At 46.7% G+C, this 24,912-nt stretch overlaps 2 protein-coding genes across 3 annotated transcripts in view; both read left to right on the forward strand.

Moving 5' to 3' along the window:
* The first annotated feature begins 2,760 nt into the window (after positions 1-2,760).
* On the forward strand, positions 2,761-15,673 carry ZNF367 (zinc finger protein 367). Its single transcript, XM_056134879.1, has 5 exons — positions 2,761-3,126; positions 6,588-6,738; positions 8,870-8,989; positions 10,496-10,634; positions 13,224-15,673. The coding sequence occupies exons 1-5, from the start codon at positions 2,761-2,763 to the stop codon at positions 13,444-13,446; spliced, it is 999 nt and encodes a 332-aa protein (XP_055990854.1). The 3' UTR covers positions 13,447-15,673.
* Positions 15,674-18,366: 2,693 nt separating this feature from the next.
* SLC35D2 (solute carrier family 35 member D2) overlaps positions 18,367-24,912 on the forward strand; it is a 47,185-nt gene continuing 40,639 nt past the window's right edge. The window contains exon 1 of one of the 2 annotated variants that reach the window (XM_056134876.1): positions 18,367-18,512. In XM_056134876.1, the coding sequence (XP_055990851.1) occupies positions 18,367-18,512 (146 nt within the window). The remainder of the gene's footprint in view (positions 18,513-24,912) is intronic. The other variant, XM_056134877.1, reaches the window with a different exon arrangement.

Raw genomic sequence — 24,912 nt, forward strand, 5'->3', positions numbered from 1 at the left:
GTTTGATCCCAAGAACCCCCCACAGTCCCCTGAGCCCCACCAGGAGTGATCTCTGAGCTCAGAGTCAGGAGTAAGCTCTGGTCATCACAGCTTGTGGCCCAGTACCAAAAAATTTTTTTATCCAAATTGTTCTTATTGAAAAAAAAAACCAGAAACTGATATGAGGAATAGATAGCACAGGAGAGTAGGATTCTTGCTTGCATGCAGCCAACCCAGGTGCAATCCCCAGCATCCCATTGGGTTGCCCAAGCCTGCCAGGAGTGATCCCTGAATACAGAGCCAGGAGTTAGCTAACACCAATCAGCCTTACTCTCCTTCCTTCCTTCACCTGCCCCTTGCCATTGACCTCCCTGGGGTGGGGGAAGCAGCGGGAGACTACCGAACGCAGATGGTGGCAGGAGAGATAGAGCACTGTTGCCCCTTTTGTGATTACACACAATCTACTTCTTTCCAATACTTGCAGTCATTTGGATAAACACAGTAAGAGATAAAGATCACTGTCATTCTGTTGTTCATCGATTTCCAGTAACGTCTCCTTCGTCCTAGCCCTGAGATTTTAGAAAGTGCCACATTCGATAAAGATCCCAAAACTAAATTCTCCGGGATCTGAGAGCAAGCAAGGCTATTACCCTAAATCCCAGACTAAGTCCTCAGGTCAGTTCTGATTGTCCTTTCCCCTGGGGGGGTCCTGTCCCTTAAGTCATAACAGCTTGCATCAAGATCATGCATTTATGCTTTCTGTAATGTCCCATTTCGATGCGGGGGTAGCTTTGCCCCTCGCCTTGGGTCCATCCCAGTCCCACGGTGGACCTCCCTTTTGGGGTGTTAGGAACTACAGCAACTGAAGCCTGAGTCAAGTAATTATGCCCAGGAGTAGATATATTTCAGAATCAATCAACTCTCAAATATTAGGAGCATACCATTAAGGTCTGGAGCAATAGCGCAGCGGGTAAGGCATTTATCTTGCATGCAGCCAAACCGAGTTTGATTCCTTGCAAGCTACCAAGAGTATCTCGCCGGCACTGCAAAGCCTGGCAAGCTCCCCCGTGAGGTATTTGATATGCCAAAAAATAGCAACAGCAAGTCTCGCAATTTGTTGTGTTACTGGGCCCACTCCATTGAGCAAATTGATGAACAACAGGAGGACAGTGTTACAGTGTGTGTTACAGTGAATTGAGGCTACTTACCACATCAGAAATTTTGAATATTATGTAACTGAAATATCCACATTACTGTTACTGCTAAAGTAGTATCTAAGAAAGGGTAGCTGTGTACTAGTTTTTTAAAGAAGATACTTTAACTTGGCTCAGTGTTCAAAATATACTGCTGAAATATCTTCAGGCCACATTGTGTAATCGTTGCAACTCTGGACTTGGAAATATTTTGATGTTTCCCACCCACAAAATTCCCCTTAGAGTCACGGATATCATTTCCTTGATTATGTTTTGAGATATTTTGTGCATTTAAAAGCAAAACGTGTATTTATATTATTTCCCTCAGAAACCATACTACTCTATTCATCGTCCTTGTAACACTTTTAAAAAGTTGTTCACGTGAGTTAAACTTAAAATGTTTTCAGCGGTGGGCTGTATTAATATACGCCTAATTGTGCATCTGTGTGTGCTTGAGACTGACTTAGCGACTTCCTACGTAGACCTGCACTGCTGCAACCAACCCTCGTCTTTTAGACTGGAAATTCACTCAAATACAAGGCGGTTCTGGCACCCGCGCAGGTGCGGGGCTCGGGCTCCGGGTACGCATGCAGGTGGGCTCAGCTGTGCGTGCGGGCAGGCCGCTGCCCAGCCAGCCAGATGCCCACTCGCAGCGAGACGGCGAGCAGAGAACCGGGGCTCCCGCGGGGTCGGAAAGGGACGCGGCGCCCGCGGGGCGGACCCGTCGGCTCTGCGCAGACGCGAGCGCACCGAGAACCGGGTTCCTCCGAGGGCCCGGAGGGCGCTCAGGCGGACGGTGGAGCCCCGCCAGGCTCGGAGGGACGAGGGGCGGGAGCAGGGAGAAAAATAAATGGGCGAGCACGCCTTTAAACCCGGGCGCGGGAACCGCCGGCCAACAGCTCCCGCAGGGCGGGCCCCGCGCGTGGCGGCGCCCAACGCCCGCCCCCGGCCCCGCCCCATTCGGAGCGCAGCGGGGCGGGGGCGTCCCGGCCGCCGCAGGCCCGGCGCGCACCGCGGGCTTTCGAACGCAGTCGGGCCTCCGGGAGGGGGAAAAAAAAAAAAATACGGGCACGGCGACCAATGGCGGGGCGCGACGGCTCGCGCGCCGGCCTGGCCCCGCCCCGCGCGGTCCGGGGAGCGGCCCCGGGCCTGCCATTGGCTCGCGCCACCTGCCACTCGTCGCGGCGGCCAGCGAGCAGCGGCCTCGCGGGGGCTGGCTCCGCCCAGGCGCGAAATGTAACGCGGGAAAAGTCAGAGCGGGGACCGCCGCGGCAGGTTGTTATCCCGGGGCTCGGCGCCGCGCCTCCCGCTCTCCTGTCACGGCCGCCGGGCCGGCCGCGCTCGCTGCCGCCGCCGCCGCCGCCGCAGGTCGCCTCGGGGAGCGCGGAGCCGAGGGCGGCGCGCCCGGACCGGAGCGGACCGGGCTCCGGCCCGCTCGCCCTGCTGCTGGCTGAGTCGCCGTGGCCCGCCGGGCGCGGGAGGACTCCGGGGGACGCCCGCTGGCCATGAGCGGGCGGGACGACTGAGGCCGGCGACGCGGAGCGCGGTCGAGCTGCGGGCGGCGGGCCCCGGGGCGCGGAGAGGCCCCATGGCGGACCGGCCGCCGCCGCCCGTCATCTTCTGCCACGACTCCCCGAAGCGGGTGCTGGTGTCGGTCATCAGGAGCGCCCCGCTGAAGCCCGCGTGCGGCGGCGGGGAGCCGGAGCCGCCGCCGCCGCTCGTCCCCACCAGCCCCGGCTTCAGCGACTTCATGGTGTACCCGTGGCGCTGGGGCGAGAACGCGCACAACGTGACGCTCAGCCCCGGGGTCGGGGGCGCCGCCGCCGCCGCCGCCGCCCTGCCGGCCGCCCGCTCCGAGCCCGCGGGGCTGCGCGGCCACGCCACTGCCCCGCCCGCCGCGGCGGCGGCCGGGGAGGACGAGGAGGAGGCGAGCAGCCCGGACAGCGGGCACAAGGTGAGGGGCGCGGCCGCGGGTCACGGGGCCGGTTAACGGCGCGCCTCCGAGTCGGCAGCGCCCGCGGACGCGGCGGGCGGGCGGGCGGGCGGGGCGGGGCGGGGCGGGGCCGAGTTTAAAACGCTACGGCGGCGGGGCGGGGCGGGGCCGGGTGCGCGTGACGTCACTGCCGCGCGCCAAAAGCGGCCCCTGCAGCGGGGGCGGGCGCGGGCGTGAGCGCGCGCCGCTCCGGGCCCGGGGGCGGACCGGTTCTCCGGCGCTGCAGGTGCTTCACCCGCCCGAGGTTCTGCTCGGTACTCCGGGGGGCTTAGTGGGAGGAAGAGGTGAACAGCTGTTTTCAGCTCGAGTAGCTCGCAGGCTGTGTCGATCTGGGACTGACAGCGACCGTGGGTTGCGACCACTTTGTGGGGAGGGGGACAGGGTCGCTGCTGGCAGCGGGAGTGCTGGGGCCCTGGGACATGCACTAATCCTAGCACCACTGAGAACATCTTGCTTGGGTCTAGGCTGACTGTGGGGTCCGGGTCCTTTTCTCTGCTGGACCCCTCGGGACTCTACTGCTTTATATTCTGTAAATGCAGAACAAAGGTGCTCAGTATTTGTGCCCTGAATGAAAGGTGCCAGTTAGTACTCAGTTTCTGTGTCGGGCAAGCAGCTTGCTATAGGTAAAACGTGTAAATCACCTAGACAACAAGCGCTCCAAAGTCTGTTTTTACCTAAAGCACAGGTGCTTAATGTTACATGTCGGTTTAATGAGGGCTGAATATATAGCAAATCTTTTATTTATTTTTTTACTGGTACCCAGAAGGCATATTCCTGCTTGGGAACCTGGGTCTTAACGGCAGAGAGGAAAAATAAGACACATGGTGGCACGCATTTGCTTTTAAAAGTCTGCTCAGAAATCACACAAGTCATTTTAACTTTTTTTTTCTCCCAAAGCAAGTTAGTCACGTTGTCCTCGTTGGGAACTCGAATCAAAATGGGCCAGTGAACATTTTTACAATAACATGTAATTATACGCATTATCTTAGCAGATATTTACAAATATTGTACATACACATTCTTAGAAACTTTTCGTCTTGAAAAACCTGAAACTAGATGCACTCCAAAACCCTTTCTTCCATTCTCAAAGCCCCGGCAACTATCATTCTGCTTTGTTTCTAATTCTTTAACCACTTAAGGTTTCTCATTCTAGCGAAATCTCGTAGCATTTGCCTTTTGGTCATTTTTTTTTTTTCACTTTTGTAGCAAACCTGTGGCTGCAGAAGTCACCTAAAGCCATAAAAAATGATTTTTTTTTAAGACCCCAATGGTTTTCTACTGCCTTTTTACCTTTTTCTTTGTTCATCCGTGGTGGACATTGTCTGTTGTGAAAATAGACTAATGCCTACTTTTCTTTTAGACACGATTCATCCTATATAAGTTTCATGTTTAGCTTGAGCTTTCCTTTCAAAAGGAAATTTTGCTTAAGCTTATATTTATTCATCCTATATAAGTTCCATGTTGAGCTTGAGCTTTTCTTTCAAAAGGAAATTTTGCATAAGCTTATATTTATTTATCAAGGATTTAGACCAATGATTTTAAGCTTTTGGGAGGCCTTAGGTTTTTATATTGAGCAGTAATAACATTTCCATTTTGGATACAGCTGTATATGTTTAACTTACTTTCTCTTTCTTCCCCTTCCTTGTTGGGAATGTGTTAATTTCTGCCTCACTTTCTGTGTTTCTTTTCATAGGGAGGTCCACCGGGGAAGGGTCACTCCTTGCAGTGCTGGTCTGACAGTTCAGAATTTTGTCCTGACAATGCAGTGCTCTCAGATGGGGGTGGGGAGGGGAGGAGAGGAGGGCGGGGCAGGCCACACCTAGTGGGAAGACTGTAGTATCTTGAAGCGGACTTCATACCATCCTTTGAGGTGTAACCCAGCTTTCTTCATTTTTGAAGAATTAGGTCACTGAATATAAAATTACCGGTCAAGTATTTTCCCATCAACACATCATCTCATTGCTTTCTGCAGTTTTTCCTGAGAAATTGATTGAGCTTTTTGTTTTGTTTTGATTTGGTTTTGGATAGCAACCAGCAGTGCTCAGGGCTTAGTCCTGACTCTGCTCAAGGTGAACTCCTGCTGTCTCTGGGGGTCATATGGGGTGCCAGGTTGGCTGCATGCAAGGCAATTGCCTTACACAATGTATTATTGCTCTGGTCCCTGAGAAATTGTTGATTTTGATGAATTCTCTTTTTCCGCTTCCAAGATTATCTACCTTGATCTTACCCTCCCTTACCAAACCCCCCCCCCCCCCCCCCCGTAGTGCTCAGGCCACCAGGACTGACCCTCAAACTGGTGTTGGTACCTCTCTCTAGTCTCTGCTTCTGCAAGGCACACAATCCAGCTCTGTCAGCTATCTCAGGCAGACCTGCTTTGTATTCTGACAGCTTTATTCAATATGTCTTGCAGGTTCCCCCCCTCCCCCCTTCTTGAAGTTCATTGAACTTCTTGGAAATTATATTTTTGTATAGTAAAACTTGCCACGTTTGTGGTAATTATTTCTTCACATTTTTTGTCCTTCCCTTCCCTTCAGCAGTTATGTATGTGTATGTTGCTTTGCTTGATGGTCTAGTCTAAATGTTATGTTGAAATCTTTCCATCCAAAGTTAATGCTATTGGGAAGCAAGATACTAGAATGATGCTTAGTTTGTTAAGTTGGAGCACTGGTGAATGGGGTTAGTTAGTGTCTTTATGAAAGAGGCTCTGGAGAGACTTGACCCCATTTGCTGCATGATAGAAGCCAGGCCCTCACCTGACCATGTTGACACTTTGATCTTGACCTTGGCCTCCAGAAGTGTGATATTCTCCTATCACAGTTGTTTTATAAGCTATTCATGCAATGATTTTCCCTGAAACAATTCTTCAAGTAGCTCCCAGAAAAAAACTATGCAAATGACGTTCTTTAAGGCCTGCTCTGTTCTCCTTGGAGCAGGAAAGGGTTCCCACAGTGAGAATGAAGACTGTTGCCTTCTGTCACTGCTCTTCAACCTTCCTATGCACTGTCCTACATCCCGGCTCAGACAGGCAGTCAGGATCATGGTCAACCTTGCAACACTTTGGACCCGCATCAGTCTGTGGCCCCATGGTTGAAGGCCACTACTGGGGACAGGGAAGAGCCAAGACAAGTAGAACATGAAGCTGCCACTCAAGCGAAGGCTTGCTGTTTGCAGTATTGAGCTCTCTGGAGCCAGACAAAGCTGTTTCTGAGAGTTATCTGTGGAAGGACGATCCTTTGGAATTAATGTTCTGTCATTTTCATTGATGTTACTCAAAGGTTTTAAAAGATTATTATAGTTCTTTTATGTATGTATGTGTGTATGTGTGTGTATGTACACACACAAATATGTGCATTTGAATTACAAATATAATTTAATGAATAGTTCAGTGAAATTGTATTGATATTTCTAAAAATTGTTAACAGGATGGAATCCGACGTGGCAGACCCAGAGCAGACACTGTTCGGGACTTAATAAGTGAAGGAGAGCATTCTTCTAGCAGAATTCGTTGTAACATCTGTAACAGGGTGTTTCCACGGGAAAAGTCACTCCAGGCTCACAAAAGGACTCACACAGGTAACCTGAGCAATTTTAGAAGTGTCAGTAGCATAAGACTTAACTGAAAGCTGAGATTGTTTGTGAGCTCATCATTATTTGGGTTACCTTATATTTCCTGATTCTGAAGGTTTGTTGTTTTTTGTTGTCAGTTTTGTTGTGGAAGGATGGTTTTCTGAACATGTACCAGGTAACATCTGAAGTTATCATGGTAACTAATCTAATTGTTGCAGAAATGCTATTGGTGAATTTACCAATGTCCTATCTACTTAACCTAAGTTTTACTTGTGATGTTCTTAGTTGTCTATATAATTGTTAAAAATGCTTGCAAGCCAAATAATAAAATGACAATGGCTCAATTTTTAATAGGATGTCTTAAGTTCTTAGCATGTCATTAGAGTTTGGTCTGGCCACTGAATTAAGGTAAAGTGTAGTTTTCAGAATTAAATATCACTGTAGTAATAATCCCCAAAGTGTAGATAATCAATAACTCTGAGATAATCGTATCTTTTTGTGTAGAGAATTTATACTTATTTGGAGTCCAAAGTTAGTATGTCAGAGAATTTATTATGGTTCTTTGAGTCATGCTGAAATAACTGGTTTATATTGTTGGTAAGAAAATACTCTTCAAGAAATAGTAAGTTTATGATGAAACAGTGTATTTGGGGAATTAACCTAGGAATCACTCCTGGTATCTGATAACCTGATATTCAGGTGGTGTTGGCCTGACAAAATGATATTCTGGTGGTGTTGGCCTGACAGATTTGTAACTTGGGTTCAGAATTGCTGCGTTGCTGGCCCCACCAGGACCCCGCCCTGCAGTGCTCCATGCTACAGGGACTATACTTCACAATGTATGGAGAGCCATGCAGTGCTGGGGATTGAAAGGCAGAGATTGAAAGCACAAGCCAGGCTTGTGCTTCAGCCCCTAAGCTGTTTGTGACAACTTTCTTTACCTTGCACTCTGTCTTGTAAGGAACTTTGAATGGAGTATTAGGCATCATGTTTAGCATATAAAAGGACCCTAATACTGTGACAGCACAGGACACTGAGTCAGTGAAGGGATGGAGTATTAGGCATGCTCAGTGTATGAAGGTCCCTGATACAGAGACAACAGGACACTGAGTCGGTGAAGGGGAACATGCAGTGGGGAGTTTAACTGAAAACCTACAGGATTGGGAGAGCAGAGAAAGTATTTTCAATATGTTGCCTGCCTCATGGACGGACTGAATCTCCAGGAGGGTAGTAAGATGAACACTGCCTCCCCCTCCCCCACCTCTCCAAACTCAGTAGCTATAGTGCAGATCAATGGAGGATCCCTTAAAGGTCATCAGGTAATTTTCAGTTGTTCAAGGACTGCTGCTTGGGGGTGACTTAGCAAGTACATGGTATGGCAAAAGCAAAAATTGTATGGTAGCTGTTTTGAAAGTGCTGTGTACTGTGCAGAAAACCATGCAGGGGCTGGAGTGGTAGCGCAATGGGTAGGGCACTACCTTGCATGTGGCTGACTCGTTTTAATGCCTGGCATCCCATATGGTCCTCCAAGCCCCATCAGGAGTGATTCCTGAATACAGAACAAGGGGTGAGTCATGAGTACCACTGGGTATGGCCCCCAAACAGAAAGAAGATAGAAAACGGTTTGGAGGCTCTTGGGCAGGGGCAGGGGCTGTTGGAGAGGGGAAGCTTTGATAGGAAAATAAGCACTGATCACTGATAGAGGTCAGAGAGATAGAACATCAGGTAGGGCGCTTGCCTTGTACATGACCAATTTGGGTTTGATCCCCAGCATCCCATATGGTCCCCTGAGCACCACCAGGAGTAATACCTGAGTCAGAGCCAGGAGTAACTCCTGAACATCCGCTTGGTCTGGTCCCAAAACCAAACAATCAGTAAGAGCAAGGGATTTGATCATGGTTATGAAAGAAAGGATATGAAGAAGATTCTCACTCGGATTTGGAGCTGGGTACCGAAAGGAGCTTATATCTTAAGAGAATATTCTATGCTCCTCAGTGAACTGTTGCTTATCTTCCTGAAGTGCGGCATTAGCAGTGCTCGCAGCTTTGTAGAGGCCAGTGCGTTTCCTTGTTTGGAGTCTCTGCCCAAACCCTCACCTTTCTTTCTCAGAAATGATATGTCTTTTCTGTCTCCTTAGGTGAGAGACCTTATCTGTGTGATTATCCAGACTGCGGGAAAGCCTTTGTTCAAAGTGGACAGCTCAAAACACATCAGCGTCTTCACACTGGAGAGAAGCCTTTTGTTTGTTCAGAAAATGGTATGGTACTAAGAATTAATATATCAAGTAATTTATTGTGAGTTAAAGCTAAAATATCTTTTGCTGAGTATTTTAGGGAGATTTTTTTTTTCTCTTTTTAAACTTCATAGAACACTGTGAGTTTTCCTCTCTAATTGTGTTCCACCCTCGACTTTTGGGAAATAATTTCAAAATATTCTTCTGAGATGAAAATATTAAAGAGCAATTAATATATCATACCCACTCATAGGCAGTGTAAAATTCACATACATAACTATAGCAGCAGTTATAATAGCCTACTACTCTGGCTTTGACTTTTAAACAGTTAGAAGGACTTGTATTATCTAGATTTTTGGTAAAGGACGAGGGAAGAATTCTAATAGTTCCAACAGGAATTTATTTGTTTTTAATCACTTTTTTTTTCTTTTTGGGTCACACCCGGTGATGCACAGGGGTTACTCTTGGCTCTGCACTCAGGAGTTACTCCTGGCGGTGCTCAGGGGACCATATGGGATGCTGGGAATCGAACCTGGGTCAGCTGCGTGCAAGGCAAACACCCTACCCGCTGTGCTATCTCTCCAGCCCCTGTTTTTAATGACTTTTTTAAAAAAGTTTTTGTTCTGTTATTTTGGGCCACCCCAACTGGTGCCTAGGGTCCACTTCTGGCTCAGGGATCACTTCTGACCATGGATGGGCGGGGAGCATGTGGTACTGGGAGCAGAGCTCCATGTGAAAACATACTCTTCAGTCCAGTGAGCCGTCTCTGCACCCTCGGACTACTTTTCTTGAGCCATCTCCCCACCCTCGAGCCACTTTTCTTAAATGTTCTTAGTCTCTTAACCATAGCTTCTTAAATTTTTTCCTTACCATATTTTTACACAAATGTATTTGAAATCAGTATAGCTAATAGTGCTTTGTGACTTGGTTGATTGTCAGTTGCTACAAATGTAACAGTTAATAGATATGCTTAAACATACTTAATGGTTACTTCAGTATTGGTTACTGAACATCCAGCAATTTAAATTTGCTTGTTCCTAACAAGGCTGAAGATCTTCTCGTTTTTTCCCTAAAGCCTTTTTCATTGTTTGAGACGTTTTCTCATGTAAGAAGGGTCAGAGGTTTTGAACTTTTTTTTTTTTTTTTGCTTTTTGGCTCTCTGCACTCAGGAATTACTCCTGGCGGTGCTTGGGGGGACCATATGGGATGCTGGGAATCAAACCCGGGTTGGCCGCAAGCAAGGCAAATGCCCTAGCCGCTGTGCTATTGCTCCAGCCCCAGTTTTGAACATTCTTATGACATGATAATTACTGATTAGTGAGCTTGAATGCATATTTGTGTTAATTTGAGATAAACTTTTTTCATTCCTCTTATTAGCCCTAATTGTATTGTGTCTGTGACATTTTTCCTCCTCCAAGTTAAATGTTAAATCTCATCATCTGCGTTTCCTTTTCTTGGATATCCGGGAAACTGGACATTTTCCCTCTATGTAGTTGCCCAGATTCTGATACGCTTCTCTCCGTTTTGAAGGCTGTTTGAGCAGATTTACCCACGCAAACCGCCACTGTCCAAAGCACCCGTACGCCAGGTTGAAGCGGGAGGAACCCACCGATGTGCTCTGTAAGCATCAGGCAACGGATAATCAGGCTGTTGCTGAGTGGCTGGCAAAGTAAGGTTCTTGCTGTTGTTTTTGCACAATGTTGACCAGAGAGGACTTTACCAGTACTTTACCAGTACTCTCATAACAAAGAAAATTGCACTGCTGGAGAGATAGTACAGTGGGCAGGGCAATTGCCTTGAGTGTTCCTGACCTGGATTCAAGCCCTGGTACCACATACTGTTCACCGAGTCCTGATTCCCTGAGTGCAGAGCCAGGAATAAGCCCTGAGCATAGACGGGTGTGGCCCAGCCACCCCCCACCACCACTTAAAAAATAATTTTCTCTTGGAGATAGTACAGAGAATTGGAGGCTCCCAAGATTACTTTCTTAGCTGTTTTCGAAAATAAGTTGAAATGATAATTTATTTCTTTTAAAAACAAACTTGCTAGAAGTAGTATTAGGATACGTGTGGAAAAAACAGTTACCTGATAATAGCCTGAAGAACCTTTGTTTCTAAAACAAGACTTTTCTATATCTTAAGAACTTTTATGAATGGTGTGTTTTGTCAGCACAACCCTCTTTTCTCTGGAGTTAAGATGTAAGCTTGAACAGTAGAACTAAAGACTTAGAGTTCTTCTAAAGTAAAATCCTAAGATTTTGCCCAGCTCAAGTTTTGATTTTAATGGCAATAAGAGGGCCCTGACTTCAAAAGTGTCTCTAAGACTGTTTTGGCTTAAGCATTTATTTTAAACTTGTAGTAGTTTCTTTCAGTGCAGTGCTTCCTCTGCATTTAGTCTAGAATGCTTGACTGCACCGCTCTTGGCTGTGCAATCGAAGCCACTGGGCTTCCTTTCTCTGGGGCGTTGTAAGGCTCATTCTCCCTCTGCTGACTGTGAGTGTGGCCTTCCTTTTCTTTTTACCGCCTGCTCTGCTCATTCTTCGTTTTGTGAAGTTCTTGCTTACCTTGTCAACCTCCGAAAATAAACTGGGTTAGACACACTTAATAGACAGGTACTTCTAGAACACTTGACTTTCCCTTTCAAAGCCTCCACTGCAAACTGGTCCTTTGTGTCTGTTTTCCTTGCCACACTGTAAGGTCTGTAAAGGTTGGAGTTTGTCTGTCTTTGTGCGTCTCTCCTTTTCCATTCCTCCTGGCTGCCTCCTACTGCTGCCTCCGTTTTCTTTTCACGTAATATAAGCCAGAAAGTTGCTGACCATGCTTGTATTTATCCTCTGTTTTATGGACTTAAAAATAGAGCTTAAAGGATTCTTCTTTATTCTTTATTCTCTCAACTTCTTTCCCCACCAGTTTTGGGCCATACCCATTGATGCTCAGGGTTTACTCCTGGCTCTGCACTCAGGAATTACTCCTGGTCGTGCTTGGAGGACTACAAGAGGTGCCAGGGATTGAACTTGGGTCGGCCACATGCAAGACTAGCGCCCGAACCTTTGTACTGTTGCTGTGGCCAAACAACTCTGAACTTGAAAACTACTTTAACCCTCTCAGTCTGTTTTTCATATTGCTGCCAGAGGGGTCTTTGCAAAATGCAGAGATGATCTTTAATATTAAGTTTTGAAAAAAAAATTTTTTTTGCCATTTTCCTTTTTTGATTGTCCTTCATATCTTATTAAACCATTGTCTTTCTTTTTAAATACCTCATATTGATTGTCAGAACTTTCCAGTATGAGCAGTCTGAATTTACTGAAATCTAGTTTTGTTCTTCCTTGGTTTGTAATTTTAAAAAGTTTTCCTGAGGTATAGTTGACATATATTGAATGGTACATATTTAAAGTATTTGACTTGATGTTTTGATATATGTGAGTCTAACCTCAGTCAAGATAGTGTTTCGTATAACATAGGAGCCAGAATGATAGTACAGTGGGTAGGGCATTTGCCTTGCTTGCAGCCTACCTGGGTTTTATCCATGAGCACTGCTGGGCGTGGCCCCCAAATCAAACTAAAACAAAACAAAAAAATAGTCCAAAATACCTATCACTTCCAAATGTTTTCTTTTTCTTGGGGACCACCCATGCAATGCTCAGGGCCTGGGACCACTCCCTGTTGTGTAGGTGGTTCCATGTTCAACCTGGCCACTGTGGTACTTTCTTCTTATTTCCAGTGGCTCAGAGGTATCCAGAAACATATCCAGCGGTGACTGGGAACACTTTTGCCTCCCAAGTTTTCTCTTGGCTCTTTGTAATTTCTTCCTCCTGCCTCTCATTGCCGTCCTTCACATTCAACACGGATCTGTCTTCTTCTGTATAAACTGGTCTGCTTCTCTTTGAATTGTATACAAATAAAATCATACAGCAAGAGCCATTTGGCTTTTTCATTAAACATGATTATTTTGAGATTTAACTAGATTGTTGAGTACATCAACCTTGCATTCTTTATTTCTCAATGTAATTTATTTCATGGATTCCTCAACTCTGGGGCTATTACAAATTAAACTACTATGAATATTTTTAATACTAATGAATCCCTCAAGTCTTACATGTTTTGTCCCTTTCTGTAATGTAAAGTAGAAGTCCTATGTGTGAAATCATGGATCTGATTTTACAAACTGAAACACTTAGAATAGCACAGTGCTAAGGAGCCTTTTTGACAAAGATAGAAGGAAACTTTGAGCTGTCTTAACAGTTGTGCATTTCACACAGGTACTGGGAGACCAGGGAGCAGAGGACTCCCACCTTGAAAGGGAAGCTGGTTCCCAAGGCGGATCAGGAACAGCAGGACCCTCTGGAGTACCTGCAGTCTGACGAGGAGGATGATGAGAAGAATGGGGCCCAGCGCCGCCTGCAGGAGCAGCGGGAGCGTCTCCACGGAGCCCTGGCTCTCATTGAGCTGGCCAACCTGACCGGGGCACCGCTGCGCCAGTAGCCTGCATACAGACTCCTCACTGTACAAAGTACTGCCCAGTGTCTTACGTAGTAGATCTTTGGGCATAAGCTAAGCACCTTATTTGCTTATCATAGGCTGCTATTCTGTAGAAACTTATGAAGAATGTCATTGCCCCAGATGATGGGGTGAGAGAGAATTGCACTTTTTTATATGGTAATGGATTTGTTGTAAAGTTTAAATATTTTGTAAATATGGGACTGCTAGTACAGGGTAGTACTACATATTGTGGGAAGCTAGATTTTGCAAGTTTAATGCATTCATTGAAAGCAGTTCTCACAGGAAGCACTTTGTGAATAAGACACATGTATGAAAGACAGAATGGTACTGTTAGCCAAAGAAGGTTAAAATAGATTATTTATGAGATCATCTTAACAATGTATATTAGTATGTTTAGCAATACTGTAAACACTGAAGCAGCAAGAAAGTATAAGATTGTGTGTAAGATATATTTTAAAATGCAAGATAGTGTGCCTAATACAAGTAGAGAAACGGAACTATTTTGGAAGATGTTGTAAGTTAAGGATTTTTGAAAGAAGGAGATATTTGAGTATCTTGGTAAAATTTAGACTTTTCAAAATTGGAATAAAATCAGTCTTATTCTTATCTTTCTGAGGCTTTACAACTCACTATAAAGTTTAGATTTGATAAGCACTTGTTATCCCTGATGTGTTAATTTGGGAACTTTTGCACATTGCCTATTTCTCATTTGCTGAAATTGAGTGATTAATCTTGCAAAGTCTAGGTAACTTGGTAATTGGTTTTTTTAAAAATATTATGGACCCTGTAATGAAATTTGGCACTTGGAATTTTATTGATAAAAGGGACACCTACAGGGTTGTTTTGTAGTGAACCATTTTAGACTTTCTGTTAGCAAACACTAAATTTTATTGCTTACTTAAAAGTATTAGCAAATGAAAGACTCTTATTGTCAGTGCATGAAGCACTCCTTGCTTTACTTCAGAATAACATGCTAAGCTATTTGTGGTCACTAAATTTAGCTATCAATTAAACACTGCAGAAAATGTTAGCTAGTCAAATAAGTAGGCTTCTGGAATAGTTTTAACTGCAAGTGTATTAACTTGTGTGGTGGTTTTAAACCATTTTTCCCAAATAGATGAAGTTTTAAAAACCCCACATTATATATGAAACATAAACAGAAAAATCAAGAGCTAAGCGGTTCACTTCATTTATGTAGGCGTAAACCTTTATCATTTTGACTTTTATTTTAAGCAGAAACAAAAACATGCATAGCATGGTAATTTTTTATATTAATTGGAGTAAACCTCAGAATAATAGAGGGAAATATGAGCTCCTTTTCGTTTTTAACATCAGTAGTATTCTACGGATGTAGTTTAAACATTCTCTGAAATGTAGGCTTCTTTATCCTTAAGTCCCAAACATGGCTGTACCCAATTTAAAATATGCAGCTATGTGAAATGGGACACATGTAAATTTCTTGGAAAGGAGCAAAAATGTGAAAGATGATGGTAAGAAATAATGTGTATGATGAGGACATACTTTAAAAATGTAATTCCTCTGTACAGTAAATTAAAAATCTTGAGGGATTTTTTTTTAATAAGAGAATTTATATTTTGTAATAGTCTAAGAATTTTGTTTGTAATCTGGTATGTAGAATTTTAACTTGGAGCACTTATAAGCACAGTAAGAGACCATAGCATATGAATTTATTTGGGGTTTTGGTTCAGTGATTTATCTAGAATTTTTCTTCTCAAGTGTGACTTAAATGAATTAAAAAAGCAGTGCTCATCAGTTTTGGGAAATTTAAAATGGTCTCAACTTACCTTAAAAGGAAGAATGAAAAGAAAAAGAATTCTTGCCAATTTACAATTAACTTAAGATCTTCAAAAGCTGTTTCTCTGGTCAGTTTTGGTCAACTATAATAGTAATATTTACAGACAGTTTTTATTTGTATAATTGGAAATGTAAGAAATTACTACAACTATTTACTGTAGAAATATTATAAATGTTCTTTTGATATAAGCTATATCCTTTGACAAAATACATTGGCATCTAAAATTCGAGGTGTGTTAAGACTGCTTTTTGTTTTAAAAATATGGTTTACATTTAGATTGTTGAAGTGTTTTATGCTTCATATGGTTGTTGTAGTTTGACAGTTAACAGCGTAAGAATAAACATGCTGTAATTTTAAAAGATGCTTTTAATAAAAATTTATTTTAATTTAGAATCTAATGTATATGTTCATTCTTGAACCCTTATAATTTGATACCTTGTCAAAAATATGACAGCTATGTTATTCAAAAAATTAATGAAAGTTCATAATTTAATTGGTCCAGAGAGAGAATATATGGGTCAAGGCGCTTGCCTTGATTGCAACTTACCCAGGCACGTCCCCCAGCACAGCCAGGGAGTTAAACTCTGAGAAAAATCAGAACCAGGTAATCATCAAACTTTTGAGAGCATTACAGGAGTCTCTGAGTTTAGCCTTTGTAGATTAGGAGGTGAGATGGATTGTGCCTCAGGACCAGCCCTGCACCCAGATCGAACTTTAACCCTTCCTTCTCTAGGTAGTGAACATAACAGTTTAGTAAATAGGTTCTCATTTCACTTACATTTGGGCTGTGTTGAATCTGAGTGTATCTCCCCAAGAATCCATTATATACCTGTTCACGTTTCAAATCTGATCAATGTTTTCATTACTTTTGGTCATTGGGTCTGACCATGAAATGGCGAGTTTTCAAGCAACTCTTGAGTTGTGCTTTAAACTAAGGACTAGATTTTGAGAGACCTAAGAAGTGTAAAGCAAATTAAACATATTTGATTAAGGCCGTGGTACTGGGGCTGATGATATGGGTGGGTCCTTGGGACATTGGTGTAGAGAAGTGGACACTGATGGTGGGTGTGAAAGGATACATGCATAAAATACATTTTTATGTGGTTTACAATATATTAGCAATATATTAGCAGTATCATAAATCAGTTCCTCCATAAATGGGAGATGTAGAGGTGGTGGGAGGTGACCAAAAATAGTCACTTTAAGGGGCTGGAGCAATAGCACAGTGGGTAGGGTATTTGCCTTGCGTGTGGCCAACCCGGGTTCAATTCCCAGCATCTCATATAGTCCCCTGAGCACTGCCAGGAGTAATTCCTGAGTGCAGAGCCAGGAGTAATCCCTGTGCATTGCCAAGTGTGACCCAAAAAGCGCAAAAAAAAAAAAAAAAGTCACTTTAAAATGTTGGCAGTATGTTTATTTGGAGACCTTTTGGAGGAAATAAAATAACTTGAAATTTAGATTTTTTGAGGGGTGTAATTTGGAAATTCATTTCTATATTTTAAAAGTTGCATATGTATTTGCATTTTTTGTTTTGTTGTATGACTTGTTTTTCAGTGCTACTTATCAAATAGCACAGCGGGTAGTGCGTTTGTCTTGCACACGTGGACCCTGTTTGATTCCTTCATGCCTCTCCGAGAGCCCGGCAAGCTACCGAGAGTATCCTGCCCCACTCAGGAGGGTCTGGCAAGCTCCCGGTGGTGTATTTGATATGCCAAAAAACAGTAACAACAAGTTTCACAATGGAGACATTACTGGTGCCCAATCGAGCAAATCCCTGAACAACGGGAGGTGCTACTTGTCAAAAAATTCTTGCTTTGGCTGTTTAGGGATGTAGCTCAGTGGTAGAGCAAATACACATTTGCCTTGTAGATATGAAGCTTTGGTTTCCTTCTTGGATTCTGGAACCCGCGTGGTCGGCCCAGGGAGAAGGGAGCCCCTGACAAGCGCTCTCGGCCCCTTGGACACGCCCTCCACCCTGGGAAAGGGGACCCCTGGACGCTACAACTCAAGCCAGGGAAGCTTGGGAAGTGCCTGATCACAGGAGGGGGTCGGGGGGAGTTGGGTCCCGGTGAGAGCCCCGACCATGCATGTGGGCTCGAGGTGAGTCCGGGACGCGCGTGATCGCACGAGTGGGTCCCCGGACACGCGTGTCCGCCCCAGGGGGGCCCGGGACGCGCGTGATCACCCGAGGGGGGTCCCCGGTCACAGTGTTCGCCCGAGGGGGCCCGGGACGCGCGTGATCGCAACGAGGGGGTCCCTGGTCACAGTGTTCTCCCGAGGGGGCCCGGGACGCGCGTGGTCGCACGAGGGAGTCCCCGGACACGCGTGTCCACCCGAGGGGGGCCCGGGACGCGCGTGATCACCCGAGGGGGTCCCCGGTCACAGTGTTCGCCCGAGGGGGCCCGGGACGCGCATGGTCGCACGAGGGGGGTCCCCGGACACGCGTGTCCGCCCGAGGGGGGCCCGGGACGCGCGTGATCACCCGAGGGGGTCCCCGGTCACAGTGTTCGCCCGAGGGGGCCCGGGACGCGCGTGGTCGCACGAGGGGGGTCCCCGGACACGCGTGTCCACCCGAGGGGGGCCCGGGACGCGCGTGATCACCCGAGGGGGTCCCCGGTCACAGTGTTCGCCTGAGGGGGCCCGGGACGCGCGTGATCGCACGTGGGGGGTCCCCGGACACGCGTGTCCACCCGAGGGGGTCCCGGGACGCGCGTGATCACCCGAGGGGGTCCCCGGTCACAGTGTTCGCCTGAGCGGGCCCGGGACGCGCGTGATCGCACGAGGGGGTCCCCGGACACGCGTGTCCGCCCGAGGGGGGCCCGGGACGCGCGTGATCACCCGAGGGGGATCCCCGGTCACAGTGTTCGCCTGAGCGGGCCTGGGACGCGCGTGATCGCACGTGGGGGGTCCCCGGACACGCGTGTCCGCCCGAGGGGGGCCCGGCACGCGCGTGATCGCCCGAGGGGAGCCGGGGCAGGACCTCGCGGCCCGCGGGAGGCGGCCGAGGCTCCGGGCCGGCCCTTCCTGCGGGGGCCGCGCCCCTGCCGGGCCTGCGGGGCGGGGACGCAGCCGGCGGCGGCCCAACGATGCCTGCGAGCGGCCAGGCCGAGGACTCAGAGCCCGGCGCCGCGGGGCTGCCCTCGCGGCCGGCCCGGCTGCTCTCGGCGCTTTTCTACGCTAGCTGCTCCTTCCTCCTGGTGCTGGTCAACAAGGTGCTGCTGACCACCTACGGGTGAGCCGCGCGAGACGCGACGGGGCTGCCCGTGCCCAGGCCGGGGCGGGCGGGAGCTGGCGCCGCGTAGTGTCCTGCCCGGGCGATCCTGGACGGCTCGCTCCGGCTGGCTCCGGGAGCACAGCCGTCTCCCCGCACGCACGGTGCCCCCCTCGATCGTGGCGCCGCCGGGCCAGTGCCCCGGACACCCGGTGCTGACCCAGCGCGGGCGTCCTTCAAGCCTTAGCTCCCGAAGGACCCACAGGTCCGTCGTGGAAAACTTCAGAAAACAAGAAGTCTCGGCGTTGCACTGCAGCGCCCCCCTCGCCCCCCCTGCCCACGATGAGCTTGCAGCAAATCAGCTGCAATACGTGGTGGTTTCGTGAAACTCCTTCCCCGGGCAGAAACGGCTGCTGATTTTCTCTGCGGCAGCCTAGTAGCCCAGTGCAGTGAGCTTAGACCCAGCCCCGCGCTTTCACCAGAGCTCCGGGGTTAGCCCTTTGCTCCCATGAGCAACTGATAGTACAACTCTGTTCATTCCGCCCCAAGCTTCTCTTGGAGCTGCTGCAGGTGGGACTTTGTAACCCATAAGTCCGAGGAGAATGTAAAGGATTTCATAAAGGGGCCAAAGTATCTTCAGATTAGCTTTAGTGTTCTGTTATCCTTGGTAAAACTAAGACCCACATGAAGATGGTTGATTCCTCTGCCAACAGATCTTTACTGAGCCAGCAATTGCAGGAAGCGGCTGTGAACGACATCAAGTTCTCGGGCTAATGGAGAGAACCTGCTAGACAGAAGGGAATATCGTGGCTGAGGACCTTAACCTGAACTCCAGGGCCGAGAGAGCAGGTTGTGGTGACAGGACCTTGATGAAGATGGGAGAGAAGGTGGGAGATACTAGGGAGGCAGGCAGGAAGGCAGGATCAGATCCTTCAGTTAGCACCCGGTAGGTGCCAGGCACAGTTCTGGGCACAGGGGAGCAAACACAAACAAAGCAGACCCACAACCCAAAGGCCATTGCTTGACACTTTCTAGTGGTTCACTGGCCAGGTGGAATTTTCATGACCTGACATGCGTGTGTGGTGAGAGGCACTGAGAAGGCAGGAAAGGGAGTTTGGAGTGTCCATGTGGACAGACTTGACAGTCTCATTATCATCACTGGAGCTTTTCTTGGGGCATGGGGGTCAAGTCCTGAGGCCCTGGAGGAGATGGGGGACTAGTATTTGGGATGTGCAAAGTGCTAGGAGTTTGGGTGGGACTGATACCAAAATGGGCCTGGGGGCAATAGATTGCTGGTTGTGTAGGGTCTTTGTGGCCGCTCCAGAGGCACAGAAGGAGGAGACCCTGGAGGAATGGAGCAGAGTGGTAACAAGGTCTAGTCACGCCTTAAACTTTTTCCTTTTGGCTCTGCATAGCTGCAGATCAAGTAGGTCTACTAAGCAAACGTGCACTGCTAATCGTAAATGAATTCATTTGAAAACAAATAGAAAGCTTCACAGCACCCACAGTTGAAATTAGGATATAAACTTGACTGTTGTGAGGGGAGCGCCATATCTTGGGGGACATGGATCGAAATAGGAAGGCCATGACAAAAGCTTTAAATCTTAGTTCGGGTGCTCTTGGAAGTTCCTTGAAAAGTTTTGTGTGGGGAGCAACATGCTGTAATTTCTGTGATTGGTCCCCTGAGCATATCTAGGAGTGATCCATAAACACAGAGGAAGGAGTTTATCTTTGAGTACCCTGGGGCATGGCCCTTCAGCAAAAACAGTTTCTCTGGTAAGTGGGTGGCAAATTAATAGTATTGAAAGCAGGAAAAGGAACTAAGATGCAATGGCATCCTTTTAGAACTTTCTGAAGTGGCTTGAAATGGGTTGAGGGTTACGTGGGTGTTCAGAGAATAGATGAGCTCAGGATCGTTTTGGTGGTCTCGCAGCTAATTGCTATTCTTTCTGAGGGTTTCTAAATAGCATGCTTGATACTGTCTTCCAGAAAAGAAAAACAAAATAAAACTCTGACCTCCCCAAATTAGAATTAATGTGTTCCTAAAATTGTGCTAATGCATATATCAGAAGCAAATGAAAGAAAAAGAAAGCTTAGCCAACTTCAATGAGAGAGAGGGGAGAGAGAGAGAGAGAAAGAGAGAGAGAGAGAGAGAGAGAGAGAGAGAGAGTACAATGTGGGCTTGTTTGGTAGATAGCAATTATGTCAAATGGAGCTTGAAAGTAAGTTTTCACTTTTTAGAGCCCTACACTAAAAAATGTGTTTTGGCATTATTTGGAGATTGCTCTTGCTTCTGTGTTCAGGGGTTACTCCTGGTCTCCTGGTGGTGCTCAGGGGACCATGTGGCTAGGGATCAAACATGGGCCTCCCACATGCAAAGTCTCAACCCTTTGAATTCTGTCTTGGACCCTGTCTACACTTTCTGTACTCAAGTCATCAGAGCATTTCCTCACCATGTCAGTCTGTGTCTCCCAATACACGCATCCTCTTGAAAGTAATGGCCAGTCAACATTATTTCTGTGCTTGGACCATGAATAGTGAATTGTATTGGAACGGATGATTATATGACATCTCATGCTTTAGCTGTTCCCATTGGAAATGTTTCAAGTTCCCTGAACAAAGGAGGAAATCACATTTTTTTTTTAAGTCTCAGCAAGACCAGAAGCTTAGAACTCTAAGAAGAAAATACCTCTCATTTCTGTAATGTGATCTGTTATACAATTGGCGAGCCCTAGTAAAATAACATCATATATTTTCTCATCTTAGAATGCTTTAATGGTAGAAATTTTGGGGTTATTTGATTATAACAATAAACCACAGAAATCTGACCCAAGAATTAGCTGTTTGATGATAAGATGTGCTGTGGGCTGGAAGGAAAGACCTTTTCATAATCACCTCACTCACAAGGTCATGGGAATTTATATTCCAAATGTTTTTCTCTCTTCCATCATGAGAAATTTGTTTGTTTGGGGCACTGGACCCTAGAGGGCCTTAGTAACTTGTTACTTTTAGCTCTTTACTAAGCAAGATTGATCTGGATGGATAGAGAGGTTTTTATTGGACATGTATGGTGAAATCTTGTTGGGGCGAGAGGAAAAACAAGGTCATGTAACCCAAGGGGCAAATTGGTCAGGCTTGTGATTATTCAGATTGAGATCCATGAAGGTTGTCCCATTGATCTAGAGTTGGTCTCTGATTCCATTTAATTTAATTTTATTTACTTTTTGGTTTCGGGTTCATTTTAATAGGATTCTCTGGGATGTGCAAATGTTTACTGAAGATGTGTAATAAAAACATAGAACTTAGTTGTTTTCACTTCAACAAATATTTGCTCGGTATGTGCTGTGTGTGTCTCCATTTTGAAGCACAGAAGAGCTTTGGAACTTTTAAATGCAGTGGTTTCCAGATGTCTGTAGTTGTGTAACTAATTTGGAGAGGTGTTTTTTCTCTTTTCTTTTTTCTTTTTCCTCAGAAAATAATACATGTCAATTAATTCCTTGAAGCCTGTGTGGCAATTGTGTTAAACGCATTTAATTTTGAGCCATCCACATATGATGGTGTCAAAGTATTGGAATTGTGTTTGTTTGGGGGCCATACACAGTAGTGTTCAGGATTTACTCCTAATTCTGTGCTCAGAGATCATGCCTGACAGGACTAAGAGGATCATGTGGGGTGCCGGGAATCAAATGGGCCTGCCACATGCAGGGCAAGCACCTTAGCTGCTGTACTATCTTTTGGGCTCCAAATGGTTGGAGTTTTTCTTTCTTTATTTGATGCTATAAGAATCGGTCTCCAATGGTAGAAACTGAAGGCCTATATTAGAAACAAAACTGCTTCTACTGTTCTATTATGCTGAGAAAAATATCTGTTCTCTCCTGAAGATGCTGCTTCCATCAGGCCCCTGGGATAGAGCTCACGCCGGGTGTGGTCAGGAGGTGGCTCCATCCTTCCTAGTCACCCCCCCCCCCACCCCCCCGGCTGTTCTTCCTCTGTACAGCTCCAGAATTAGCACTCACTCCCTGTCCTCTTTGATGATTTCTGAGCGAGTGCCACTCATGTGGTGAAGTCTCATATCAGCCTTCAGGGCTTGAGGTCTCATACCTGCGGAGTAACCAGTGGAGGAGGGACGAACCCATTTCATGAACCCTGTGCCCCTGGCTTCCCCTATCATGTCAGGGGTCGCATGTGCACTGTAATGGTTGCCCTCTGGTATCCAGTGGGAATCCACCCCATGCCACTTCCTGGTATCACTTCTTTCTGGCCCAGCAGAGTGCCACATGGCCCATAATGGCTGACCGTTGTCTGACACAGCCCGCACCTGAGGCTTCTGCTACTTGGTGGCTCTGGTTGTCACAGGAGAAACACCATTATTGTGCAGACAAGAGCCCAAGAAATATTCCCCAGCCCAAGATATATTTCTTAAATTGTTCTCTCATGAGAAACCTTAAAGTGTTGAGGTGATCACTTCCTGTCTTAGTTTTTGATAGAGTGTATGATTTTCCATCCTCCAATAGATGAGAACTCTTAGACATTCCTCCCTGACTCCTTCTGGGGCACACTGAATCTGATGGTGCAACAACTTGCAGTGTAATTAAAATCCCCCCATTGCTTGAACCGGTTCTGTATTTATTTATTTATTTATTTGCTTTTTGGGTCACACCCGGCGATGCTCAGGGGTTACTCCTGGCTCATGCACTCAGGAATTGCTCCTGGCGGTGCTCGGGGGACCATATGGGATGCTGGGAATCAAACCTGTGTCGGCCATGTTGGCTGCGTGCAAGGCAAACGCCTTACTTGCTGTGCTATCGCTCCAGCCCCCCGGTTCTGTATTTAAATTGAAATAATAATGGCAACATCCCCTTTACCCTCATGTCTCCATTTCCCAATTCCTTATTTTGATTTGACTCCTAACCGATGAACACTATTATGGTGGATACTATTGTCAGGTCATATTTTATGGGGGCAGGGGGCCTCCCAAGCAGTGCTCACAGTGCCCCAGGGCCATTCTTAGCAATTCTCAACTCTGCCAACAAGGCCAGAGAGTTGAATGTTAGGCTCCCAGAGTGAGATGTTGCTCAGGGTGTCAGGAGGGTTTTTTTATGAAGAATTTGTAGCTGCTGCTTTAATCATGTAAACAAATAGAATTTTATGTAACTGTGATTTTATTTTATTTTATTGGCTTTGTGGGTCACATCGGGTGATGCTTAGGGCTTACTCTTGGCTCTGCACTCAGGAATTACTCCTGGCAGTCTTTGGGGGACCAAATGGGATGCTGGGGATTGAATAGGGTCAATGGGGATCGAATAGCTGTGTGCAAGACATTGACCCTGGTCCCAATGTAACTGTGATTTTACTTTATTTTATTTATTTATTTTTTTCGCACCTGCTTTATTTTTTTAATTTTTTTTCTTTTCTTTTTTATTTATTTCTTTATTGAATCACCGTGGGAAAGGTTACAAAGCTTTCAGGTTTAGGTCTCAGTCATGCAAATATCAAACACATTTCCCTTTACCAGTACTTATTTTTTACCATGAAGAACCCCAATAAAACCCTACCCTCCACCCCTCCCCGTCCCTGTGAGGCAGATGAATTCTAGTTAACACTCTATCTGCTTTGATTAGATTCATTGTTTCAATAAAAGATTCACCACTATTATTTAGAGTTTACCACCCCCCCCCCCCCCAAATCAGACATGCTGAAAAAGCATTGTGAAGTGATTTGCTTTCTACAGCTGGGTTCAAGAATTAAATGTTGGTTTTGGATTTCTTCTATTTTACCTATTGACCCTGGAAGTATTTCTACTGAAAGTCAGATAGTTAAGAAATTGGTTTCTGTGCTCTGGAGTCGTGGCCGTGCTGGAGAGCCGCTAGTGGGGGGCAACTGGTGGCCTCGGTAGGGCGTGAAGGGCGGACCGAAACGCCCCCCTTACCATGAGGTTTTAGTCGCCCCCACTCCCCCGGCTCATACCTGCTGTCCACAAGGCTCCCATGCGGCCGCCATTTTTCTTTCCAGAGAGGAGAAGGCGACTGGGGCAACACCCTTTCCCCTCCGGACAGACATGATGGCCTGGATTAACACATAGTCCGTTCACTTTTCTGCTCCAAGCTGCCGGGTTCTGCATTAAGTCCTTGTGCTTCTGGGGCCGTGGCCGTGCTGGAGAGCCGCTCGCGGGGGGCAACTGGTGACCTCGGTAGGGCGTGAAGGACGGACCGGAACGCCCCCCCTTCCCATGAGGTTTTAGTCGCCCCCACACCCCCGGCTCATACCTGCTGTCCACAAGGCTCCCATGTGGCCACCATCTTTCTTTCCAGAGGGAGGAGGGCTGAAGGGACCAACACCCTTTCCCCTCCAGGCAGACATGATGGCCTGGATTAACGCATAGTCCTTTCACTTTTCTGCTCCAAGCTGCTGGGTTCTGCAT

The sequence above is a fragment of the Sorex fumeus genome, unplaced genomic scaffold, assembly GCF_029834395.1.
Source record: "Sorex fumeus unplaced genomic scaffold, SorFum_2.1 ptg000109l, whole genome shotgun sequence".
NCBI classification, from domain to species: domain Eukaryota; kingdom Metazoa; phylum Chordata; class Mammalia; order Eulipotyphla; family Soricidae; genus Sorex; species Sorex fumeus.

Excerpts from the sequence above, each read along its gene's own strand:
- ZNF367 (XM_056134879.1), top strand. The coding sequence starts at position 2,761 with ATGGCGGACCGGCCGCCGCCGCCCGTCATCTTCTGCCACGACTCCCCG. Across the intron at positions 3,127-6,587 it reads GCCCGGACAGCGGGCACAAG|GATGGAATCCGACGTGGCAG; the intron begins GTGAGGGGCGCG and ends AATTGTTAACAG. Across the intron at positions 6,739-8,869 it reads TCACAAAAGGACTCACACAG|GTGAGAGACCTTATCTGTGT; the intron begins GTAACCTGAGCA and ends CTGTCTCCTTAG.